The sequence below is a fragment of the Protopterus annectens genome, chromosome 4.part1 (genome assembly GCF_019279795.1).
Source record: "Protopterus annectens isolate FY-2018-M chromosome 4.part1, PAN1.0, whole genome shotgun sequence".
In the NCBI taxonomy this organism is placed as follows: domain Eukaryota; kingdom Metazoa; phylum Chordata; order Ceratodontiformes; family Protopteridae; genus Protopterus; species Protopterus annectens.
Window position 1 is genome coordinate 968,429,549 of NC_056734.1, and position 23,977 is coordinate 968,453,525.

The 23,977-nt window shown below is 37.0% G+C and overlaps 1 protein-coding gene across 1 annotated transcript in view; it reads right to left on the reverse strand.

Annotated features, from left to right (window-relative positions):
- LOC122801137 (intestinal-type alkaline phosphatase-like) overlaps positions 1-23,977 on the reverse strand; it is a 457,280-nt gene that overhangs the window by 365,997 nt on the left and 67,306 nt on the right. Inside the window, exon 2 of the mRNA XM_044070678.1 lies at positions 20,225-20,340. Within this exon, the coding sequence (XP_043926613.1) occupies positions 20,225-20,338 (114 nt within the window). The 5' untranslated portion in view covers positions 20,339-20,340. The remainder of the gene's footprint in view (positions 1-20,224; positions 20,341-23,977) is intronic.

A 23,977-nucleotide genomic window follows, 5' to 3' on the forward strand; every position in this document is an offset into this window, starting at 1 on the left:
GAGCTGTGGGAGTGCATGTTCCAGATTTGCAACATTATGGACAAGTATTGTAGAGAATCTTGCAAACAGCAGGTGCCCTTGTGCTGCCACTCTTCATGGCTACTGCATTTCCCATGGCTAGCCTACTTTCTTCTCCTCTGGGATGTGGAAAGACTACCATGGGATGGTTAGGAGAGGGCATAGTATAAGACCCATAGTGCCACCATTTCCTCTCCACTATCCAGTGCTGAGGATATTGCAGAGCATCATGGACATACACACTACTGTGGTGTTCATGCAGAGCTCACTTGTAGCACCTCCCATTGTTCACACTGGCAGAGCATTGTGTTGATTGTGAGTGATATGGATTATGCCTATGACCTTCTCAGGAAAGTGCATCCCCCTGGGCAAGGACATGCATAGTCAGAGCATACATCTTCTGTGGGTGTCCTGTACCAACAAACTCCAGCACAGTGCTGCATCCTCTGCTGGAGCTGTGTCCTCACAGACATTCACACACACACACACACACACACACACACACACACACACACACACACACACACACACACACATCTGTACTGCCCATCACCGCCCAGTTACATGGTAACAGAACCACCCATTCTCTGGCCAAGTCTCCCCAGGTCTCTGCCTGACAGTTGGTGCAGAGGGTTAAAGTTGTGAGCTGTAGTTCCTGTGGTACAGGGTTTTATTCATTAGCCCTCATTTGCATACTGTGTGACCTTGCACAAGTTACTTAACCAGACATTTCTCCTCGGTTGCCCCTGAAAATGAACTGTATGCCCAGTGGGTCTAACTGGTTAACCAGTGGATATTATTACTTGCCCATGATTTTGGCACACACACACATGCACTAACACTCCTTGTTGTTTACAGTCATCACTGTTGTCCTCCGAACCTGTGAATATGATGACAGCTATGACCTGCTCTCAATACACTGTTAGACTGTCCATCAGACATAGGATATTTGTGTCCAGTCTATGCATGGTAGCACAGCCTGTGTGCAGTTTTGCATGCATTATTTTTACTGCTTTGTGTAATGCTTCATGTGACACATAGTTATAAACCAGATACTGCCTCTTAGTATACCATGGTATACTGTACTCATCCTATGCCTTAATGTACCCATCCTCTGCCTTAGTGTACCATGGTGTACTGTACCCATCCTCTATCTTAATGTACAGCGGTGTACTGTACTCATCCTCTGCCTTAGTGTACATGGTATACTGTACCTGTCCTCTGCCTTAGAGTACCATTGTGTACTGTACCTGTCCTCTGCCTTAGTGTACCCATCCTCTGCCTTACTGTACAATGGTGTACTGTGCCCATCCTCTGCCTTAGTGTACCATGGTGCACTGTACCTGTCCTCTGCCTTAATGTACCATGGTGTAATGTACCCATCTTCTGCTTTAGTGTACCCATCCTCTGCCTTAGTGCACCATGGTGTACTGTGCCTCTCCTCTGCCTTAGTGTACCTGTCCTCTGCCTTAGTGTGCCATGGTGTGCTGTACATGTCCTCTGCCTTAGTGTACCATGTTGCACTGTACCTCTCCTCTGCCTTAGTGCACCTGTCCTTTGCCTTAGTGTACCATGGTGCACTGTACCTGTCTTCTGCCTTAGTGTGCCATGGTGTACTGTATACACCCTCAGCCTTAGTGTATCATGGAGCACTGTATGCATCCTCAGCCTTAGTGTATCAAGGTGCACTGTACCCATCCTTAGCCTTAGTGTATTATGGTGTACTGTACCCATCCTAAGCCTCAGTGTGCCATAGTATACTGTACTTTTCCTCTGCTTTAGTGCACCATGGTGCATTGTACCCATCCTCAGCCTTAGTGTATCAAGGTGCACTGTACCCATCCTCAGCCTTAGTGTATCATGGTGCACTGTACCCATCCTCAGCCTCAGTGTGCCATAGAATACTGTACTTGTCCTCTGCTTTAGTGTGCTATGGTGTACTGTACCCATCCTCAGCCATAGTGTACCATGGTGTACTGTACATGTTCTCTGCCTTGGTGTCCCATCATGTACTGTACCCATCCTCTGCCTTCGTGTCCCATGGTGTACTGTACCCATCCTAAGCCTTAGTATATCATGGTGCACTGTACCCATCCTCAGCCTTAGTGTGCCATGGTATACTGTACTTGTCCTCTGCTTTAGTATGCCATGGTTTACTGTACCTGTCCTCTGCCTTAGTGTGCCATGGTGTACTGTATACATCCTCAGCCTTAGTGTATCATGGAGTATGTACCCATCCTCAGCCTTAGTGTATCAAGGTGCACTGTACCCATCCTTAGCCTTAGTGTATCATGGTGCACTGTACCCATCCTCAGCCTCAGTGTACCATAGTATGCTGTACTTTTCCTCTGCTTTAGTGTGCCATGGTGCATTGTACCCATCCTCAGCCTTAGTGTACCAAGGTGCACTGTACTGATCCTTAGCTTTAGTGTATCATGGTGCACGGTAACCATCCTCAGCCTCAGTGTGCCATAGTATACTGTACTTGTCCTCTGCTTTAGTGTGCTGTGGTTTACTGTACCCATCCTCAGCCGTAGTGTACCATAGTGTACTGTATGTGTCATCTGCCTTGGTGTCCCATGGTGTACTGTACCCATCCTCTGCCTTAGTGTACCATGGTGTACTGTACCTATCATCTGCCTTAGTGTACCATGGTATACTATACCCCTACTCTGCCTTAGTGTACCTGCTTCTGCCTTAGTGTACCATGGTATACTGTACTCATCTCCCTTTCACATAGTCCAATCCTGCAGCTGGCTTCTCTACAGGCTCCTCATCAAACACCTCCTCCTTCACAGGCTCCTCCCCCTTAGCCAGCTTCTTCACAGGCTCCATATCAGACAACTCCTGCTTCACGGGCTTCTTCCTTGTAGCCAGCTCCTCCATGGCCTCCTCAACAAGCACGCTGTCTGCTGCTGATGGTAGGGCTTCCTCCTTCCAAATGTCTCTTCCCTATTGTAACTATTTCTATATTGACATGTTGCATAATATTACACACACTTCAAAGATTTTACTGCATGTTTCATGGTCATCCAGAGTCATACTACAGTGCACTGACAGAGACACCTACTCAGTAGAAGTAGGTTTAGTACTCCAACACATGCTTGACAATAACTTGAGGTTGTGGCATGACATTATTGCATGCATTCTTTTCCATAGTCTGGGGATGTATAATTGGTATCAGTCAACCATCCATGGCCTTGTTGAAAATCACATTGAATTAACCCCTTGTATATGTTGCATGTGTATCAGATGTGGCAATCATTGTCTCTTTCTGACTGGCCTTTAGGCACTTTATATGTTATACCCTGTGAACTGCAGACATTCTGGCATTTCATGGAGCAGAAATGCTTATGACTGATATACTGTTGTTCTTTCTCCTTGGGTGACACCTTTATTATAATGTGGGTGACGTCTATGACTCCCGGTACCTCAGGGGAGATAGGGCACTTCATAAAGGATTCAACAGTGTTTCCTCTCTCCTCTTTGATATGTAAAAGCCACATATGCCCCCACCCATGCTGCAGGATGACATTGAGGAATTGGTGGAGTATCCTTGAGACAGATGATAGGGATAAACCCATCATGTGCCCCACTGCTCACAGAAAGCTCTCTGTAGCTAATATTTTCAAAGCTGCACATACCTTGCTGTCCACTGGTATAGATACTCCATGCATCTCATGAACCTGCAGGACAAGCAATCTCTTCCAGCTCCTCCATGGTGCCTCCATGGCTACAAGGAGCAATAACAGCCAAGTGTGTGTGTGTGTGTGTGTGTGTGTGTGTGTGTGTGTGTGTGTGTGTGTGTATATGTCTATTCTCATTAACAGAGACATTGGGAACCTCCAAACATTGGATCCTACCCAATTTGGCTTTTTTAAGGGCAGATCATGCCTCCTAAATCTGGTGGACTTCTTTGAGACAGTTACCAAGGCTTTAGACGAGGGAAATGAGGTCCACACAGCCTACCTAGACCTTGCAAAGGCTTTTGATGCTATTCCCCTTCTGGTAATATAGACAAGCTCACCAGCCTGAACATATGTCATGAGATGGGTTGCCAATTGGCTCACGGATAGAACCCATACAGTGAGAGTTGCAGGCTCTAGGTCCGACTCTAAATTGGTTACAAGTGGCTACAAGTGGTTACAAGGGGCTTAGTCCTGGGACCCCTCCTGTTCGGTATATACTTCTCAGAGGTACAGGCAAGCACAGGAGGACTATGGCTGACCAAGTTCACAGACGACTGCACACTGGGGGCCATAACTGACTCTCTGGCTGATACAGACATCCTTCAGATGGGTCTCACTGAGACAAATACTTGGTGTCAAAATCATGGCCTCAAGCTAAATGCCAAAAAGTGCATAGTCATCACCATTGGAAAAAACAAGGTACCAGTGAACTACCACATAAGTGTTAGTCCCCTAAATACAGAAAATGTAATAAGGGATCTGGGGACCCAAGTAGATAGTTATCTCTCCTATGATAATCATGTTGCCAAGGTGGTTAAAAATCCTTCTATGTGGCCCACTTTATCACAAAAGGGTTCACATCTAGAACAAAAGAGGTTATTGTGCCCCTCTACTTATCACTCATCAGACCCATCATACCCATCATAGAGTACAATGCCCCATTTGGGATGTACCTTACAAGACACCTGCAACAGCTGGAAAGACCACAGAAGTACCTCACCAAGAGGATTACTGGTCTCAAACAGATGCCCTATGCAGTCTGACTGAGAAAGGTCCAACTGTACTCGGTTGCATACCGCTTACTCAGAGGTGATCTCTGCCTGACATACAAGGCCATGTCCAACACAGAATTGATGGACATGATCCACCTAAAAAAAAACAAATCCCCAAGAGCCACATGCTCTAGGGATCTAAAACTCATGACAATGATAAATAGGACATGCTGGAGGAATAAATTCCTGTCCCAGAGAATCGCCATGCTTTGGAACAGGATTCCAATCTACATAAGGCAGAGCCCCTCACTAACACTCTTCAAGAGAAACCTTGACGAGTGAATGAGAAACAGAAAATTTACCCCGGAGATCACTGCAGTGGCTCTGCTGGACAGAGGCACAGGGAACTAATGGCTCTGCTGGACAGAGGCACAGGGAACTAATGGCTCTGCTGGACAGAGGCACAGGGAACTAATCTAAGGGGGCAGTGAAAGCCAACACATTCTGGCTAGGCTTATAGATGCCCTCGGGCAGATAACCTAGTACTTACCTATGAACCTATGTTTGTGTGTGTGTGTATGTATGTATATATATATATATATATATATATATATATATATATATACATATATATATATATATATATATATATATATATATATGTATATATATATGTATATATATATATATATATACATATATATATATATATGTATACATATATATATATATGTATACATATATATATATATATATATATATATATATATATATATTAATATAACAGCTACCCTGTACATGTTTTTGTGTTCTGTTTTGTTAACTCCAGGATATTACTGCTATCAACAGCTTGGGGATATATACATTTCTGAATTACCCCACCATATTGCTTACCCTCATTTTTACAAAGTTGCACATTAGCATATCATTATATCACTATTTCCATATTAATTATAATTAATCAATTGTTCCCATAATAAGTATCCAGGCTGTTCTTAAAAATATCTAAACTAGTACTTGCTTTAATGTAATTTGGTAGTCTGTTCCATGCATCAGCTACTCTGTCATAGAACCAATTAGTACACTTCTCATTCCTATAGAATCTTCTGCATAAGTTGCCTGATGACTCTCTAGTGCTTTTTGATAACCCCAAACATTCCCAGAGGTAGTTGTCACTAATTGCCCTATATACCTGAATAAGATCTCCTCTTAGATATCTGTAAAAGACATTGTGCAAGTTCAGATATTTTATTATTAGAATACTGATATACCGATAAAATACTCAGTATTTCATCGCCTTTCATAATCACGTAAGATGTTTCTCTGAATCTCCCCAACCATGGCACAGCTGCTCTTGACAGAATTGGCCTCCATGATTTGTAAAATGGTTGTGTATCACATTGCAAATGTTATCAGGCTAAATCAGTGTAGTGAGCTTAGCTCAAAAATAGCATTATATTTAAAATACTGTGATTATTTTTAATATTTGCAAAGCACATTTTCCCTCCGATGGATAAACTAGGGGCACATGATACAAAGAATTTAAAACAATTTAATCTGCACTTTGTGAAAAGCATGTGTGTGAGACGCCAGAACATTAAGAGCGTTCTTGTTCCCTTATTTTAACCATTCTACAAATCTGTTCAATATACCTCTTAGCATCAGAACAAGTACAAAATATAACAAATTATAGAGGATAGTTCACAAAAAATAAGATGTCACTTTGAAATGTTTCACATTAATAATACACTGTACATAGATAAAAATGCAGCTTAATAAAAACAAACGAAGTTAAATGCAGGTTATTCCAAATAATGTAGTCTTGTACTTTTCTTCCAACTAAAAACAAAGTATTGCAGCTTAATCAAAACCACAGCAAGTACATTTATTTCAGTCTTTAACTTACTCTTATACTGCTGGGAAACAATCACTGCAGATAGGTCTTTCTTTATTCCTCTGCCAGGAAAAACTTCCACTTTCGCCTTCCAAGTCACCCTTCACTATGACTAAGTTTCTTCCAGAGCTACTATTCTGGACACCAACTCTAATTTCACAAAAGGTGCAGACACACACTGGTTGGGATTCTTTTAGCCACTTTTCATATTACATTCATTGACCATTAAACAAACTTACTCTCAGTTATACAGCCAGGTATCTTTATGTTCTAAAACAGAAATACTACACATTTAAAGAAGCATCACTCTATTTACAATGACCTCTGCATGACACTTAATATGGTGTGGAATGTTGCTATTCTTACAACCTGCATACGTCCTTGCATTCCTTTTCTTTTTTTTACAAAAACATCTTTATTAAATTTTGTTAATAAACATGGATATAAAGTAATAAAAACAATATAAAACATAATAACTATTTACACTATATACAAACATCCATGATAAATATTTGTTTTATCCAAGAAAGGTAATCAATATTTATCTAACAATCTCTCCAATTTTTGGCAAGCTAGTCTTTTGTGTGTTACATTTGATGATTTCTGATAGTTTGCATTTTTTTTTTACATACAGATTTTGCTATTGAAAGAAACTCAGTAAACATAAGATCTTGCTTATTTTTCCAGTTCAGTGTAATTATTTTTCGAACAATAGCTAGAATTAACCAAAGAGCAGGTAACTGATGTCTAGGAATTACACTTGGGGTAGGGACATTGAATAATATCAAAGAGCTAGTAATTTGACAGTTATCAGACCACAGGGCTTTTGCGAAAGGTTTAAAATCACTCCAGTATTGTGCGAGAGTTCTACATTCGATGAACATATGAACCCAGTTGGCTTCAAGAATATCACCACACCTCCAGCATTTGCTTTCATTACTCTTGGTTATAAGGTCAATTCTGTGTGGAGTGTAAAAGCTTCTATGAATAAATCTCCAGGTATATAGTCTCCAATATAAAGATGATGAAGTGTTTTTTATTGAATTTTATAACTGTTTCTTATTATGTTAGATAAAGGTTCACCATTAATCTTTATGGAGTAATTCCAAAAAGCTTGGTCAAAAGTAATCAAGTCTTCTCGTAGGATTTTATATACAGGTGATATGCTTAATTAATGTTCAAAGTTCATCGAACTAAACCATATGAATAGTTGTATCAATCTCGGTAAAATGTCAGTTTCCAGATTTATTGACACTCACTTTATTTTCAACAAATTGTCTTAAAGATTGAATACAGAGCCAATTATCTTGACAGACATTATATCTGGCTAAGAGAAAGTTCATTGGTTGGATGCTCTTATTGTCTATAAACTGGTGCCAAAACTTTAGATTATTCTCTTTAAGATTCTGCATCTTATTGATATTGAAGGTATCTAGGCAATCTGGTGTATAAGCTATGGGAAATGTAATGAAAAAGGTGTTCTTTAGACTATAATTGTTGTCGATTATATTTTTGAAAATATAAAATATTTGGTTTATACCATCTGAGAAGTGGCTACATTTCTTATTATATAAGCATTATTCATAGAGTATCCAAAATATTTTGTTAATTCCAAAGGTTTCCTTAAACTGGGTTTCTGAGTTGTCAGAGGAAGTTATATGTATTTCATGTAGTTGTTTCCAGCAAGAGGTGTACATGGATGAAATCCAGTGTAGTATTATGTTAATTATAACAGATTTGGAATATAATTCTATGTTGGGAAAGTCATTCCCATTACTGTCCCAGGCTCTAACATGCCATTTATAGGCGATTATTGGTTTCTTTGGGAACCATAGAAAAGTTAGTAATAGGGAATCTATTTGTTTAAAGAATTTCTGAGGAGGAGGTAAAATCAATGATTGTATGTAAAATAAAATCTTGGGCAAAATAATCATTGTTATTAATGTAAGTCTGTCTTCCATGGTGAAAAACATTTTGTTCCACTTTTTAGTCAAGTCACTGATTACAGCTACCAGTTTAGTGAAGTTAAATGTAATAGTCTCATTCCATTTATTCTTAATACTTATTCCTAGATAATCTATCTTATCATTTTCCCAGTTGAATATATTGTATTTTTGCAAATTGCTATTTATTTTCTTATTGATTACAAGTGTTTTGGTTTTATTTTGATTAAAATTGAGCCCTGTGATTTTTCCAAATACAGTTATGGCATTCATGATATGTTGTAAAGAGCCTTCTATGTCACTGGATGTTAGTAGAATATCGTCAGCAAAAGTTGAACTTTTGAACAGTATCCCTCATTAACTTGAAATCCTTTGATATTTGGGTTATTTCTAATAATTGAAGCAAAAGTTTCGACTGATAAAGCGAAAAATAATGGGGATAGATGGCAACCTTGTCTAGTTCCCTTATGAATTTTTACTGGGGATGATAGACATGAACCAATCTTAACAAATGCTTTAGAATCACTATAAATATTTAATATCAGTTTATTGAAATCTGAAGTAAAGTTAAATTCTTTAAAGATTTTTTTGTAAGTATGACCAACTAAGGGAATTGAACGCCTTATCAATATCCAGACTAATAATAGTTAATTGTTTCTTGGTTTTGTTTGCAATGTCCATTAGAGATAGTAGCTTAATATATTGTCATGTACTTTTCTATGGAAGATAAAGCCAGCTTGATCAAAGTGTATTAGATTGGGTAATATATTCTTTAGTCTTTTGGTGTTTCTCCTGGTGTTAGAGGTGGTGACATTAAGAATTACACTGAAACTTGTGAGATGAGATGGATTATCAGGTGTAGAGCTGATAGAACTCCCGGACTCAATGAGAAAGTACCTATAAAGCCAATATTATACAACAGAAGCTTGAAAACAAACAAGTAGATTATGTGCATACAATTGATTATGGTTGCCTTCAGTGTGTTTAGCTGTATATTTTTTTTTGGTGAAGTATTTTTAAGGAAACCTTTTAGCAGAATGACAGTTCTATGTTTTATAGATAGACTGCATTAATTTATTTTAATGTTATTGCATGTGAGTTTTATGTATTAATAAGGATTTTTAAAGTCTTTACAGGATTAGGTTTAGTCGAATAGCTTTCTATCTTGGTGCTATAATGTTTGAATTTGTAGTTACTTAATTATTTGGCAGGATGTGATGTCACTCCTAATTAGAAAAAAAGGGGGTATTTATATCACTGTTTTAACAGCATTTCACGGTCTGATGAAGCCATTATGGTGAAAGCGCTTACCGAGTTGTAAAAATAAAAGTGTTTTTTTACTATTAATTATTTTCAGTGTTCTCCTTTAAATGAAGTTATAAGACAATTTGCTGTGTTATATACTTTCAAGGACAGCCCTGGTTTGTTTCCGTGAATGGACTTTTTCACAAAAATCTTTAGAAACAAATTCTGAAACCAATAACTAAGAAAACATACATGCATGGAACCTAAAGTTCCAGGTTTAGTTATTAAATTTATTTATTTATTTTACATTTGTTTACCGGGATAGTCTGACTGGATACATGCCCATTTTCAGCGGAGGCCCAGGGAGAAAAGCTCCACATATACAAACTTACATAGATTACACAAAAGTTAGCAAATGATTATAAAAACAAAGTGATTATATACAATGGGTTAGTAGTGTCCCATAGTAGGGACTCACAATTCTCATGGACATACAATTAAAAGTAAGAGACAGCAGACTGGAAGCAGAGCTTAGTGATATAGTTACAAGTTATGATAATTGCAGAATATGCTTTTAGTTTATAACTTAACCAGGGCTGGTACATGGGCATATCCAATTTACTTTGAGATACTGTTTGAGGTTTTTTTTGAAGAGACTTTTGGAGGATTGTAGGGTTATATAGTTTGGCAACGAATTCCAGGTTTTGCCAATGAAGTTGGCAAACAGGGATTCACCAGCAGAGTTATTAGCTTTGTGGGTTTGGACCAGTAGTTTATCAGCTGACCATAGGGATCTTAGGTTGCTATATGGCTTAATAATATTTTTAAGTGAGGGGGTATCCTCAGGGTGGTACAAAATTTTGTGCGCTATTAAGAGTTGATTGAATTGAATTAAGCTGGGCAGTTCTAGCCACTCTAGTTGTTTAAGGTTCTGGCAGTGGTGGGTTCTATAGGTGAAGCCAGTGGCGAATCTGGCAATATGATTGTAGCTATGGGACAGCTTACCTAGTTCGGATTTGTTGAGGTTTGAGAGTACAAGCGAGGCATATAAAAGAGTAGAGAGTAGGTGTGATTGGACAATTGCAGTCCTAGCCAGTGGGGTTAAAAATGTCTTGTTTCTATACAGTGATCCAAGCTTCTTATTGATGGTCTGTATGGTTTTGTTGACCTGCAGGTCAAATTTGAGATTATTGTCTATGATAACCCCTAGCAATTTGGTGTGATTATCTGGGGAAATAGTGGTACCATTGTTAGATGTGACAGAGAATGAAAGTGTGGTGGATCTACTAGTGGGAGAAAAGAGTAGAAGTTTAGTTAGGCGTTGGTTGGTGAGCCAGTTTTCGATAGTGTTAAATGTATTTTGGGTTAAGATTTGCAAGTCGGATGAGGAGGTGGCTGAGCAGATGAGAGTGCAATCATCTGCGTATTGAATGCAGGTGGCTTTAGGGATAGCAATGTGGAGGTTGTTGATAAAAATAGAGAAGAGTAGTGGACCTAGTGAGGGACACCAAGTGTGAGAGATAACTGGCTGGAAAGTTTGCCCTGCCGTAGTACCTCCTGCTGTCTACCAGTCAGGTAGGACTGGAACCACTGGATAGCAGGCTTGTTGAGGGAAACAGATTTTAGTGAAAGAATGATAAGTTCATGGTTGACCATGTCAAAGGCTTTTGATAAGTCAAGAAAGAGGGCAGAGGTTTGCCTATTGTCATGTCTGTTTTGGTTTACGGCAGTAGTAAAGGAAAGGAGGGCTGAGGTGGTGCTGTGGTATAAACCTGAAACCATGCTGGGAGTCAGATAGTAAGTTATTCTGTGTAAAGTATTGCATTAGTTGCTTGTGTACACATTTCTCCATTATTTTGGTAGTGGGGAAAGAATGGCAATGGGTCTATAGTTGGATATGTTTGAGGAGCTACCACCTTTATGGAGTGGGATGACGTGAGATATTTTCCAGAGGGAGGGGATAGCATTTTTGGATAAGGTTCTGTTGATGAGGATAGATATGGGATATGCAATGACATCTGCAGCTATTTGTAGGTACTTCGCAGGGAGGAGGTCAGCAGCGAGGTGGTAGGTTTTAGTTTTTTTAGAAGTGTTTTGATAAAACTAGTGGATATTGGTTGGAAGCTAAATTCTGGGTGATTATTAGGTAAATTAGGCATGTAGTTTAAGTTAGAGGGGGTTAGTTGATTTGCTAGGGATTGGATTGTTTCAGTGAAAAAGTTATTAACGGCGCTAGCTATGATCTCTGGGGAACTATGGGTGTAGTTAGCCAGGGTTGGGGTGGTGGAGTGACCTGGACAAAGTAGTTGATTTAAGCTTGCCCAGAACTTTTGAGGGTTGTTGTGGTGTTTTTGTAGGAGATTTTGGTAGAAGCTTTTTTTATCCAGTAAAATAGATTTTTTTGTATCATTCCTGAGTTGACAATATTTTAGATGCTCAAGTGGGGCTTTGGTTGTTCTCCAGCTGGCCCATGCTCTGTTTCTAGTTTTGATTTTAGCTTTGGTATCTTTTGTGAGCCATGGTACTGTATTTGATCTAGTTTTTATTGTACATGCTGGAGCATGTGAATCAAGGATACTTAGGAATTTAGTTTTAAAGTGATCTATAGCCTCCTCTAATGTTAGATTTTTTTAGTTTTGACCAGTTGATTGCTTTTAATTCATTTTGGAATATAGCAGCATCAAGGTTTTCCTGTTTCTAAATGTTTTATATTTGGGCTGGTGAGGGTTTCCTGCCTTATGTTTTATGATATAGGTTAGACAATGGTTGCTGAGATTATCAGGGAGAGTACCAGCTGTGTACAGTTGGGGTTGGTTATTAACTAGGATCCAGTCTAGGATACTTTCCTTGTTGGTTGGTTTGTTTATCCTAGTGGGAGAGGTTATGGTCTGTTTAAACCCAGATAAGTTTATAAGAGTGAGGGGGGGGGGTCGGAGGAGCAGGGGTGCCAGTCAGTGTTAAAATCACCAAGAACTATGGTTTCTTGGGGATAGGTAGTGGATAACCAGTAAAGGAGATCTTCTAGGGTATTTGGGTTGTTCCCTGGTGGAATGTATGCACAGACGATGTTCAAGTGTTTGTTTTGGTTAATCTATAGCTTGGTTATGAGGAGTTCCACATTATTGAATTGGGGAGGTTGAATGGTGTCTCTATTAACAGTTAGAGTATTTTTGTAAAGTACTGCTATCCCACCTCCTTTCCTTGTAGTATGGTCTAACCAGTGAATATTGTATCCTGGAGGTAGTATCTCATTGTCAGTAGTACTGGGTTTTAGCCAATAAGACACACAATGTCTGGGAAGTGGATTGCTAGGAGGGCGTGTAGGTTTGGAATATTATTGTTAATACTTCTAATATTTAGGTGAAATGCTAGGAGGGAACTAGTGGGAGTATTTATGGGTAACTTGACTGTGGAGGTTCTGGTAGGGGAGTGGAGGTTATTGGGTGTGGGTGAGCCACGTTTGGGATGAATGTCTCCATGTGCTATAAGGTTATAGTGACAGGATATTCTGAGCTTTAGGAGTATTCTTTATAAGCTTTATATAGTCTTTGTCTTCAGGATTATGTTTTGTGGCTGTACAGCGGTGGTATTTTATAGAAGGTGGTATATTTGGTGTGCTGGGGAAGGTAAAGTGTTTGGTGTTATGTGTGAAGTCATGGGTTTTTGTTTGGCCATTTGGGTAGTGAATACTATGGTCAAGTGTTTGTTCGTAGGCAGTGAGATGGTAAAATAGAAACAGTATAAGCATTTGGGTAATTAGTGTTTTTTTGCTTGTTTGCATTTTGATAGGGGGTGGGCCAAATTTGATGGCTGACTGTGCTAACAGGGTGTGGAAGAATGAGAGAGAAGGAAATGGGTTAAGGGGGCAGGATTGCTCAATGATGTGTGAGGTGCTCATAGGTACTTAGCAGGAGGGGAGTGGCAAGGGAGTGGCAAAGTTTGGTTTAAATTTAGCACTAGTGGGGGGTGGGTGGAATTTGGGGGCAGGGAGGGTAGCGGAGTGAGCTGAGCGCAGCAAGGGCGAGCAGAGTGGGGCTAACACTGATTCAGAATTACCTTGGGCTTTTGGTTTGGTTTGTATGATTGTATTTAAGCAATGTTTTTGGCTGTACTTTAATTTGTTTTATTCTTTTTTAATTTTACACCAATTTTCATGCTAATTTTAACTGTATCCTAGGGGTAAATTAGCAATTGTAGTCAATGAGGGAGCGAAATTACTTTACCAAATTAAAAAGTAAATGCTTGGGACTCGAACACTGTGTGAGTGTAAGGCTGATTCAAAGTAGTATAGCCCAATCTAGTGGCAATTGGCTAGATCCCTTCAATGTTGTTGTGCATATACCATTAAGCCTCAATAATTTACAAAAACTAAATTGTAGTTCACCTATTACAATTGAAAAGCTGGCGGGAGTCAGGTTCTTGCTTCCTAGAGGTTTTACTTAGTTAAGATAGCCAGCTTCAGTGGAGAAGGTTGAAATTGCTTTATGCAGTGAATCTCAGGTGTGGGGGGGGGGGGGTCACTCAGGAAAGAAACCCGTGCAAACTGAAAAATAAAGGTAAATAAGGCAGAATTAGTGCAAAGGTTACAAGAATGTGAAGTGGAGAGCATGCAAGGAATAGAGTCAAATTAATTATATTGCATACATTATAATTAAAATTGATTATAGTGCATACAGTATCAGCTCTGTAAAACCACAGACTAACAGCAGTATCCAGTGATAACAGCTGTATATTTCAGTGAATACACACAATATATAATGCACAAAGCAAAATATGGCTTTTTTAGGACAATAATTCTCGAGCTATGTTATTCAGGATGAACTAACAGTAACATGAACTGTGTTCACTTAGCCTTCTATAAAAGCAATTATAAAGTCCAACCTGTAAGTCTTCTAAGTACAGTAGCATGCCATAGGAATGCTTACAAATGTAATCAGAACATGAATGACCTCTGCAAAACAGTTAGCAGGATGCCTGTCAAATATTCAACAATTAAAGCTCTACCTTCATAAAACAAAATAAAAAACAAGCAGTTTGTAAGTTAGAACATTAGCTAGCTCTCAAAACACATAGGAGTTCTAAACAGCAGTTACAGCTTAGCACCATCAAATACCTCAGTAGTTACCAGTAATAACCAAATAAATCAGCAGCTAACAGTAATAAGAGGACAGTAATGCAAAGTAACTTACTTACTGTGCAGGCACAACAAACAGAGGGGTAGGGAAGGTACAACAGCTACAGGATGAAATGAATGTGAGTTAGGTAGTAGAGAGTTTGATTAAAGATGGCACCCTAGGAGGGGGCTGACTAATGAAGATAATCAGGGGGTGGGGGTGGGAGTGGCAGATAGGGAGAATGGAGAAGAGAGCAGTCAGGACAGGATTAACCAGGAATGTATGGATCCCTCCCCTACAAGGAGAAGGGCTGAAAAACTATCAGTGTAAGGTAAGGACTGACTCTGAGAGTTACCTTGGGCTTTTGGTTTGGTTTGTATCCTTGTATGTAAGCAAGTAAATTAACTAAACCACCCTTTAACACCATCTCACACACCAAAAACATACATAAATAGCTTCTGCTTTAAATGTAGTATATACAAACAGTAAAGCATTTCTAAGGTAACTCAAACAAATATGAACATAAAAAGTCCATCAGGCAATCACAGTGGATTTGTATGTAATATTGTGCAAACCACTACTAGGTATTGGAAAATAAGGAGTCAGTTTCACCAATTAACCTAGTTGCTTTATCGGCATAAGCTTCTAATACCTATATATTTTACACCTGTATTACAATCTTTTGTGTTTATAACTATAGCAACACAGAAAAAAAAAAGGAAGGGACCATATGTTGGTCTATTAATACTAACTGAACAGAATAGAGTGACCTAGAACATTTTAACAATCCATTCTTACAGTGTATGTGGTCATACAAAGATTTGAATCATAGTATCATAACTATCATTGCAACGGAGTCTGATTATATTGCTTTAAATCTGCATCAGTGAGAATACCTAATATAGATTAAAGTTGCTTAAGCATAAAAGTAGCAGAAGGAAAAGGAGACTCAATCCTATATATATATATATATATATATATATCTTTGCATTCAGAATATCAAAGAAATTAGTTGTTTAAGTAGTCAAATATTAATATATTATCATTTAAGGCATGCTATCAAAGCAAAAAATGGTATTCTGTCAGACTTCAGTGTTTCAAAGCAACAGACATACAGTAGCATTGAAATGCAATTTTCCTCATTAGACTAGTAAAATAATCACTCCTTTATAGTCCTAGCTTTTTAAAAATACATATTTAAAGTGATTCCATACCTTTAGATGCATAAAAGATGAAAAAAACAACCAAAAAAAATAGTTACTTTTTTCTTCTAGTTTCATTTTCAGCTTTACTTGTTGGTTTCTGAGTCATGCATGAGTTCAAAGGTCATGTGATATCATCACTCACTGCATTCCTGCCTCCAGCTTCTCTAGCTTGCTGCTAGTGCCCTGTAGATGCTCGTGCACATGAAGAAACAGTCACAGAGGCTTAGAAAAGGCATTTTGGTGGGAATTTCAAACAACTACGTTTTCTCCATTCTAAAGAAGCATAAAAAGTGCACGAGCAGCCTCCACAGTGAAAAAAAAACATGAACAGCCCTTATCTAAAAATGTTGGGAAAGTAAGATTTTTCCCCATAAATCAATAATTTACATCCCTTAAACTAAATTAGGTTAAGAATTAAAATTATAGCATTTAGTTAATGTAAAGCACTGAATATTGATATATTACACTAAGAAATGCAGATTTTAAGTAAAGACATTTATATTAATCATGATATGAACATCTTTCAAAAATGGCAAGAGGAAACAAAACTATCTTAAGTAAACCATCTCCTAAGGGCACTTTTGTTGTGGGGATTCCATACAGTGTAATCATAATAGACTAAACAGTAAACTCTAAAGTGTTACCCCACCACTAACACACATGAATGCTTTACTTTGGAAATCATAAATTAATAGTAAGATAGCATGACTTTTGTATCCCAAATGAATATATAATAAAGTTAACTGTGCCCCGTTTATAGTAAACATATGGTATAAAAAAAGAAATAGAAAAAAAAAAAAAAAAAATATATATATATATATATATGCACACACACACATACACACACACACACATATGTACATACAAACACACATATATACACACACACACACACACACACACACACACACACACACACACACACACACACACACATATGTACATACAAACACACATATACACACACACACATACACACACAAATATATATATATATTTGTGTGTGTGTGTATATGTGTGTTTGTATGTACATATGTGTGTGTGTGTGTGCATGTGTATATATATATATATATATATATATATATATATATATATATATATATATACCCTTGGTAGTGCTGGTTTGATTCTCAGCTAGATCGTCTTCTGCGTGGAGACATGCATGAATGGGTACCTTCGTTGAAGGTTGTGCGTCAGGGCTGGTAACTCGACGTAAAATCAACTACCAATCATTAGCGGACCGGAGTTCCGCTGTGGTGACCCCTAACCGGGAAAAGCCGAAAGACACAAATATATATATATATATATATATATATATATATATATATATATATATATATACATACACATACACATACACACACATACATAGACATATGTCTATGCCTACGCAAAATAAAGACCTTTGTTTTGTATATGTATTCCAGTAAAATATTATGTAAAATAAAGACACTTTTCCTTTGCTCCAGAGCATTTTCTGAAAAATCATCTTAAAAAGCAGAAGATAAGCAAGGTTCTTCTATTGTAGGATATCCTAGATCTACAATCTTAGAGTAATTTTACTAATAAATCCTTACCCTTTCTTATTCTGCCTGTTATAAGCTGGTAAGTCACTTAGTTAAAAAGGCAGATCAAAGAAAGGCCTGGGCAAAAAAAATGGTATTCTGTCAGACTTCAGTGTTTCAAAGCAACAGACATACAGTAGCATTGAAATGCAATTTTCCTCATTAGACTAGTAAAATAATCACTCCTTTATAGTCCTAGCTTTTTAAAAATACATATTTAAAGTGATTCCATACCTTTAGATGCATAAAAGATGAAAAAAACAACCAAAAAAAATAGTTACTTTTTTCTTCTAGTTTCATTTTCAGCTTTACTTGTTGGTTTCTGAGTCATGCATGAGTTCAAAGGTCATGTGATATCATCACTCACTGCATTCCTGCCTCCAGCTTCTCTAGCTTGCTGCTAGTGCCCTGTAGATGCTCGTGCACATGAAGAAACAGTCACAGAGGCTTAGAAAAGGCATTTTGGTGGGAATTTCAAACAACTACGTTTTCTCCATTCTAAAGAAGCATAAAAAGTGCACGAGCAGCCTCCACGGTGAAAAAAACATGAACAGCCCTTCTCTAAAAATGTTGGGAAAGTAAGATTTTCCCCATAAATTAATAATTGATATCCCTTAAACTAAATTAGGTTAAGAATTAAAATTATAGCATTTAGTTAATGTAAAGCACTGAATATTGATATATTACACTAAGAAATGCAGATTTTAAGTAAAGACATTTATATTAATCATGATATGAACATCTTTCAAAAATGGCAAGAGGAAACAAAACTATCTTAAGTAAACCATCTCCTAAGGGCACTTTTGTTGTGGGGATTCCATACAGTGTAATCATAATAGACTAAACAGTAAACTCTAAAGTGTTACCCCACCACTAACACACATGAATGCTTTACTTTGGAAATCATAAATTAATAGTAAGATAGCATGACTTTTGTATCCCAAATGAATATATAATAAAGTTAACTGTGCCCCGTTTATAGTAAACATATGGTATAAAAAAAGAAATGGAAAAAAAAAAAAAAAATATATATATATATATATATATATATATATATGCACACACACACATACACACACACACACACACATATGTACATACAAACACACATATATACACACACACACACACACACACACACACACACACACACATATGTACATACAAACACACATATACACACACACACATACACACACAAATATATATATATATTTGTGTGTGTGTGTATATGTGTGTTTGTATGTACATATGTGTGTGTGTGTGTGTATATATATATATATATATATATATATATATATATATATATATATATATATATATATATACCCGCGGTAGTGCTGGTTTGATTCTCAGCTAGATCGTCTTCTGCGTGGAGACATGCATGAATGGGCGTACCTTCGTTGAAGGTTGTGCGTCAGGGCTGGTAACTCGGCACGTAAAAATCAACTACCAATCATTAGCGGACGGAGTTCGCTGTGGTGACCTAACCGAAAAGCCGAAGACACAAATATATATATATATATATATATATATATATATATATATATATATATACATACACATACACATACACACACATACATAGACATATGTCTATGCCTACGCAAAATAAAGACCTTTGTTTTGTATATGTATTCCAATAAAATATTATGTAAAATAAAGACACTTTACCTTTGCTCCAGAGCATTTTCTGAAAAATCATCTTAAAAAGCAGAAGATAAGCAAGGTTCTTCTATTGTAGGATATCCTAGATCTACAATCTTAGAGTAATTTTACTAATAAATCCTTACCCTTTCTTATTCTGCCTGTTATAAGCTGGTAAGTCACTTAGTTAAAAAGGCAGATCAAAGAAAGGCCTGGGCAAAATAAGGAGTTATGGGTGTTAACTGGAAGTATACAAAAAAGTGTTATAGGCATCAATGAGTTAAAGTGCACTAATTGTTTATGAGCTGATTATAGCACTGTTGTAGACATTATTTCTACAACCTTTTATACATTGTGAGTCACTTGAACTCTTTCAAATACTAAGAGCTACCACGCCATGCTATACAACAACCACTGCCCTTGCCACAAGCACAAAGCTTTTTTTTTTTTTTTTTTTTTTTTTTGTGTGCCTACTGTTATTTTTATTTTTTTTTTCAGTTTGGATTTCTTTTTTGTTGGTTTAGAATTAGTTCTTTCAGAGTAGACTATCCTTGTTATTTTACAAAGGCAATGGAGCACATCAATAATAACTTGACAATATAATTTCACAATTACAATATAAAAACTGATCAAGTGAAAGCAAACTATATTTTATACACTCAGAACAACTATTTCTTGCCAAAGTTACCCATCATCTGCCTTTAAAATTAGTCCAGAAAAAGAAATTTACAAGTATAAAATACATAAAGTTATAACCACTGCAAACAAACAGGGATTCTTTGCTCAGAGAACTCCACATATTGATTGCACAATTAAAATAAATAATGAACTACTTTGCAATTGCAATATTGGAAAGGTCTAACTTATTTTAGAAGTACTCTTTCCATGTTTTTATTATATATTTCTTGTTACCTTTGAAAGAGCGATGTTAGGAAATGTATCCATTGTCAGACTACCCTCCTCACCAGACTGGCCTTCCAGTTGTCCCTTCAGAATCCGGGCAGCAGTTACAGTTGTTACCCCCATGCCTGCAATAAAGCATAAGGGAAAGAGCTAAGGGACAGTGATAAAATGAGGCCTACTCCAATTGAAATAACAGCTTTTCGTTATCGTGGATCAACAAATAGATCATTCATTGTGTCTTATTCGTTCCTTTGACATCCTGATCTGCTTCCTTTAATTTCCTGACATACTTGAACAGTTCCCTGACTATAAGGGAGGCAGTAATAATTATCTGTCTTAATACTGCCTATATCATAATATAATCTACATTTAGTATGTGTATCTGTGTGCTTTTGTATGTGAATGCTCAAGCACCAGATCCTTATGAGAAAATTAATGCTCTGTTACCGTTTACATCTGAGCATAATTTCTGCTTCACCATTATAAGTTATTGGAGAATACAATGAACACAAAAAGTGGAATAAAAGGAATTTCACAATCATGTTTACTTGTATATTTATATGACAAAGTTTTATTACACAGACCAATAAAATAAGGGTAATAGGATGACACTCTGCTTTAAACTTAAATAACCTGAATAAAAAAAAAACTACAAGATAAAGTTTCACAGTGTTTAGAATGTCACATATGATTTCACTAAAATTTCTTTTTTCACTGCCTCTAAATTTATAGACAGTAGTATAATGTGCAGCAATTTTTAAAACTGTATATAAATTATATTAATAAATATAGTGATTTGTGACCTAGAAAGTTCTTTTGGAGGGATATGTAAAATCATAAATTCCCATGAAAGTGTTAAACTTTGATAACCCATCTTTTGAAGTTGTATTTTTAAAGAGTTCCAAAGTTTATAAATGCATTTGCAGCTCCAGAACATATGGAGAAGATCGGCAGGTTGGTCTTTACAGTATGGACAATTTGGAGATTTTTTTAGAATTGAATTTATGCAAGCTAAGGTGTGTATAATATGCATTATTCAATATCATAAGCTGAGTATACATCAACTTTTGAAGAGAGATAGATTTTGTTGTTAAATTAATTGCTTTTTTTTTTGTCTTTCCAATATTTCGACAAAAGAACTTTATCTTTTATTAATGAAACTATATATAGCTACAAATTGGTTAAACCCATCTCAAACTTCATGGGATAACTTTAAGATTCTAGCAATGAGACATATATTAGCCCACAAATTACTTCATGATCATAATAAAAATATAAATAATCCGAAAATATGGGAACAAGTGTTTAATATTATATTGGCGTAATACTTTGAATCTAAATGTATTCTGAGTTATGTATACATTTTAAGGAAACTTTTTAACAACAAATTGTTTACTACTTGAATCATTATTAATCATTTTTACATCTTCTTGTATAAATTAATGTTACAGTTGGAAGCATTCATGTAAATATTGTATATATGTTATGGTGTTATTATTAGAAACATTATTTGGTATTTATCTTTAATTCTGTTTTTGTTTTAAGTTTGTATTGAAAATGATAAAACAATAAAGATTTATTATTGAAAAAAAACTGCATATAAATTATAAAGACGTTTGCATGAATGTAAATGATCTCCATTCCATTACAAAATAAGATTCAAATAAAGTTAATTTTAAGAAAGAACCAAACAGAAGACATCCTCTTCACACAATAAACTATTACTCAGAAATCTTGTCTCCCCAACCTGACAAATCATGAATAAAAATTGCAATTGTCCAGAAGTGTTTATTCTTTTTAAGGAAATAATCAAACACAGTCTTCAAACTCAAAATAAACATCCTGTTTAGATTATCTTCTAATTATGGTCACATCTTAAAAAAACAAGAAAAAAGTGACAGTTATAATGTCAATGAGCACTCCCTCCTGTCTAATATATGCACTGAATAAATTGCCATCTGATTCAGTAAGCATCACAGTGAAGTGCTGCTCTATTGTGTCAGTGAAATGTACCTCCATCCTACCATGGGTCACGTCCCATTTGCCCCGGTCTGTACCTTAATTCCATCTCAAATAGAGGCAGCACCACTGAATTTGTAGTTAGCGTGAAGTGCTCCAAATGGACATTCAACAGAAAACAGTTGTTCTTACACAATAAGAACTGAATGAGTAGATAATTAACTTTAAGCATCATATAGACCTTAGGAAATATCTATTTAATATTACAAACTATGTCTGAGACATTTGCACAGATAGCAGGCTGAACTGAAGTGGAAAATTTAACAGCTCCTTCAACAGGGCACAGAAATACTCTAAAGCACACTTCTCAATTAATTATTTTTTTTTGCTTTGCCCACTATAATATTTTTTTGATTTTCTTGTCAATATTGTCAGACATTAGGGTTGCATCCCTATGGTTCAGAAATGCATTTCAATACAAAACCTGTTATTCTATTAACTTTTAAGTGAATTAGAGTAAGATTTAAAAATTGCCCCCGATTTTGGACTTTTGTCCCCTATTATGTTTTGCCTTCTTTAGCCTTGTTCAGAATTCTTGAGAAAAGTTATTGATGGGTATACTCTGAAATATGTGACAAAGGAGTTGTATAAATGTTGTAATAGTGCTTTTTCCATTGCACAACTAGTAGCCATTCATGTACAAGTGAGGACACAGTTTAAATAATATTCTATTCTTAACTTCTGTATCAACAGATAAACAACATTTGCATGGAGTTTTATAGGTTCATAGGTTGGTACTAGGCTATCTGCCTGAGGGCATTTATAAGCCTAGCCAGAGTGTGTCAGCTTTCGCCGCCCCATTGATTAATTAACTGATCCTCTGTCAAGCAGAGCCAATGAAGTAATCCCAGGGGTGTATTTTCTGTTAACCATCCACTCATCAAGGTTTCTCTTGAACAGTGTTAGTGAGGGGCTCTGTCTGATGTAATTTGAAATATTGTCCCAAAGCATGGGGAGTCACTGTGACAGGAATCTATCCCCTTCAGCATGTTCTATTTAGCTCACTAAAGCGCGTGGCTCGCAGTGACTTGGATTTCTTTAGGTGGAGCATGTCCATCAATTCTGAGTTGGACATGGCTTTGTAAGTCTGGCAGAGATCACCTCTGAGTAAGCGATATGCCAATGAGTACAGCCGGAGTGTTTTCAGTTGGGCTGCATAGGACATATGTTTGTGGCCGGTAATCCTCTTGGTGAGGCACCTTTGTGGTCTTTCCAGCTGTTGGAAGTGTCTTGTGAGGTACATCCCAAATGGGGCATTGTACTCTATGATGGGTCTAATGAGTAATGAGTAGAGGGGTACTATAACCTCTTATTTCTAGATGCAAACCCTTTAGTAATTAGATGGGCCACATAGAAGGATTTCCTAACTACTTTGGCAATATGATTGTCAAAGGAGAGATTACTATCTACCTGGGTTCCCAGATCTCTTATTACCTCTTCTGTATTAAGGGAGCTGCTATCTATGTGGTAATTCATGGGTGTTTTGTTTTTCCCAAACGGGATGACTATGCACTTTTTGGCATTTAGCTTGAGGTCATGACTTTGACACCAGGTGTCCGTCTCAGAAAGGCACTTTTGGAGGATGTCCGTATCAGCCAGAGAGTCAGTTATGGCTCCCAGTTTGCAGTCATCAGCGAACTTGGTTAGCCATAGTCCTCCTGTGTTTGCCTGTACTTCTGAGAAATATATGCGAACAGTAGGGGCCCCAGGACCGAGCCTTGTGAGACACCACTTGTAACTGGT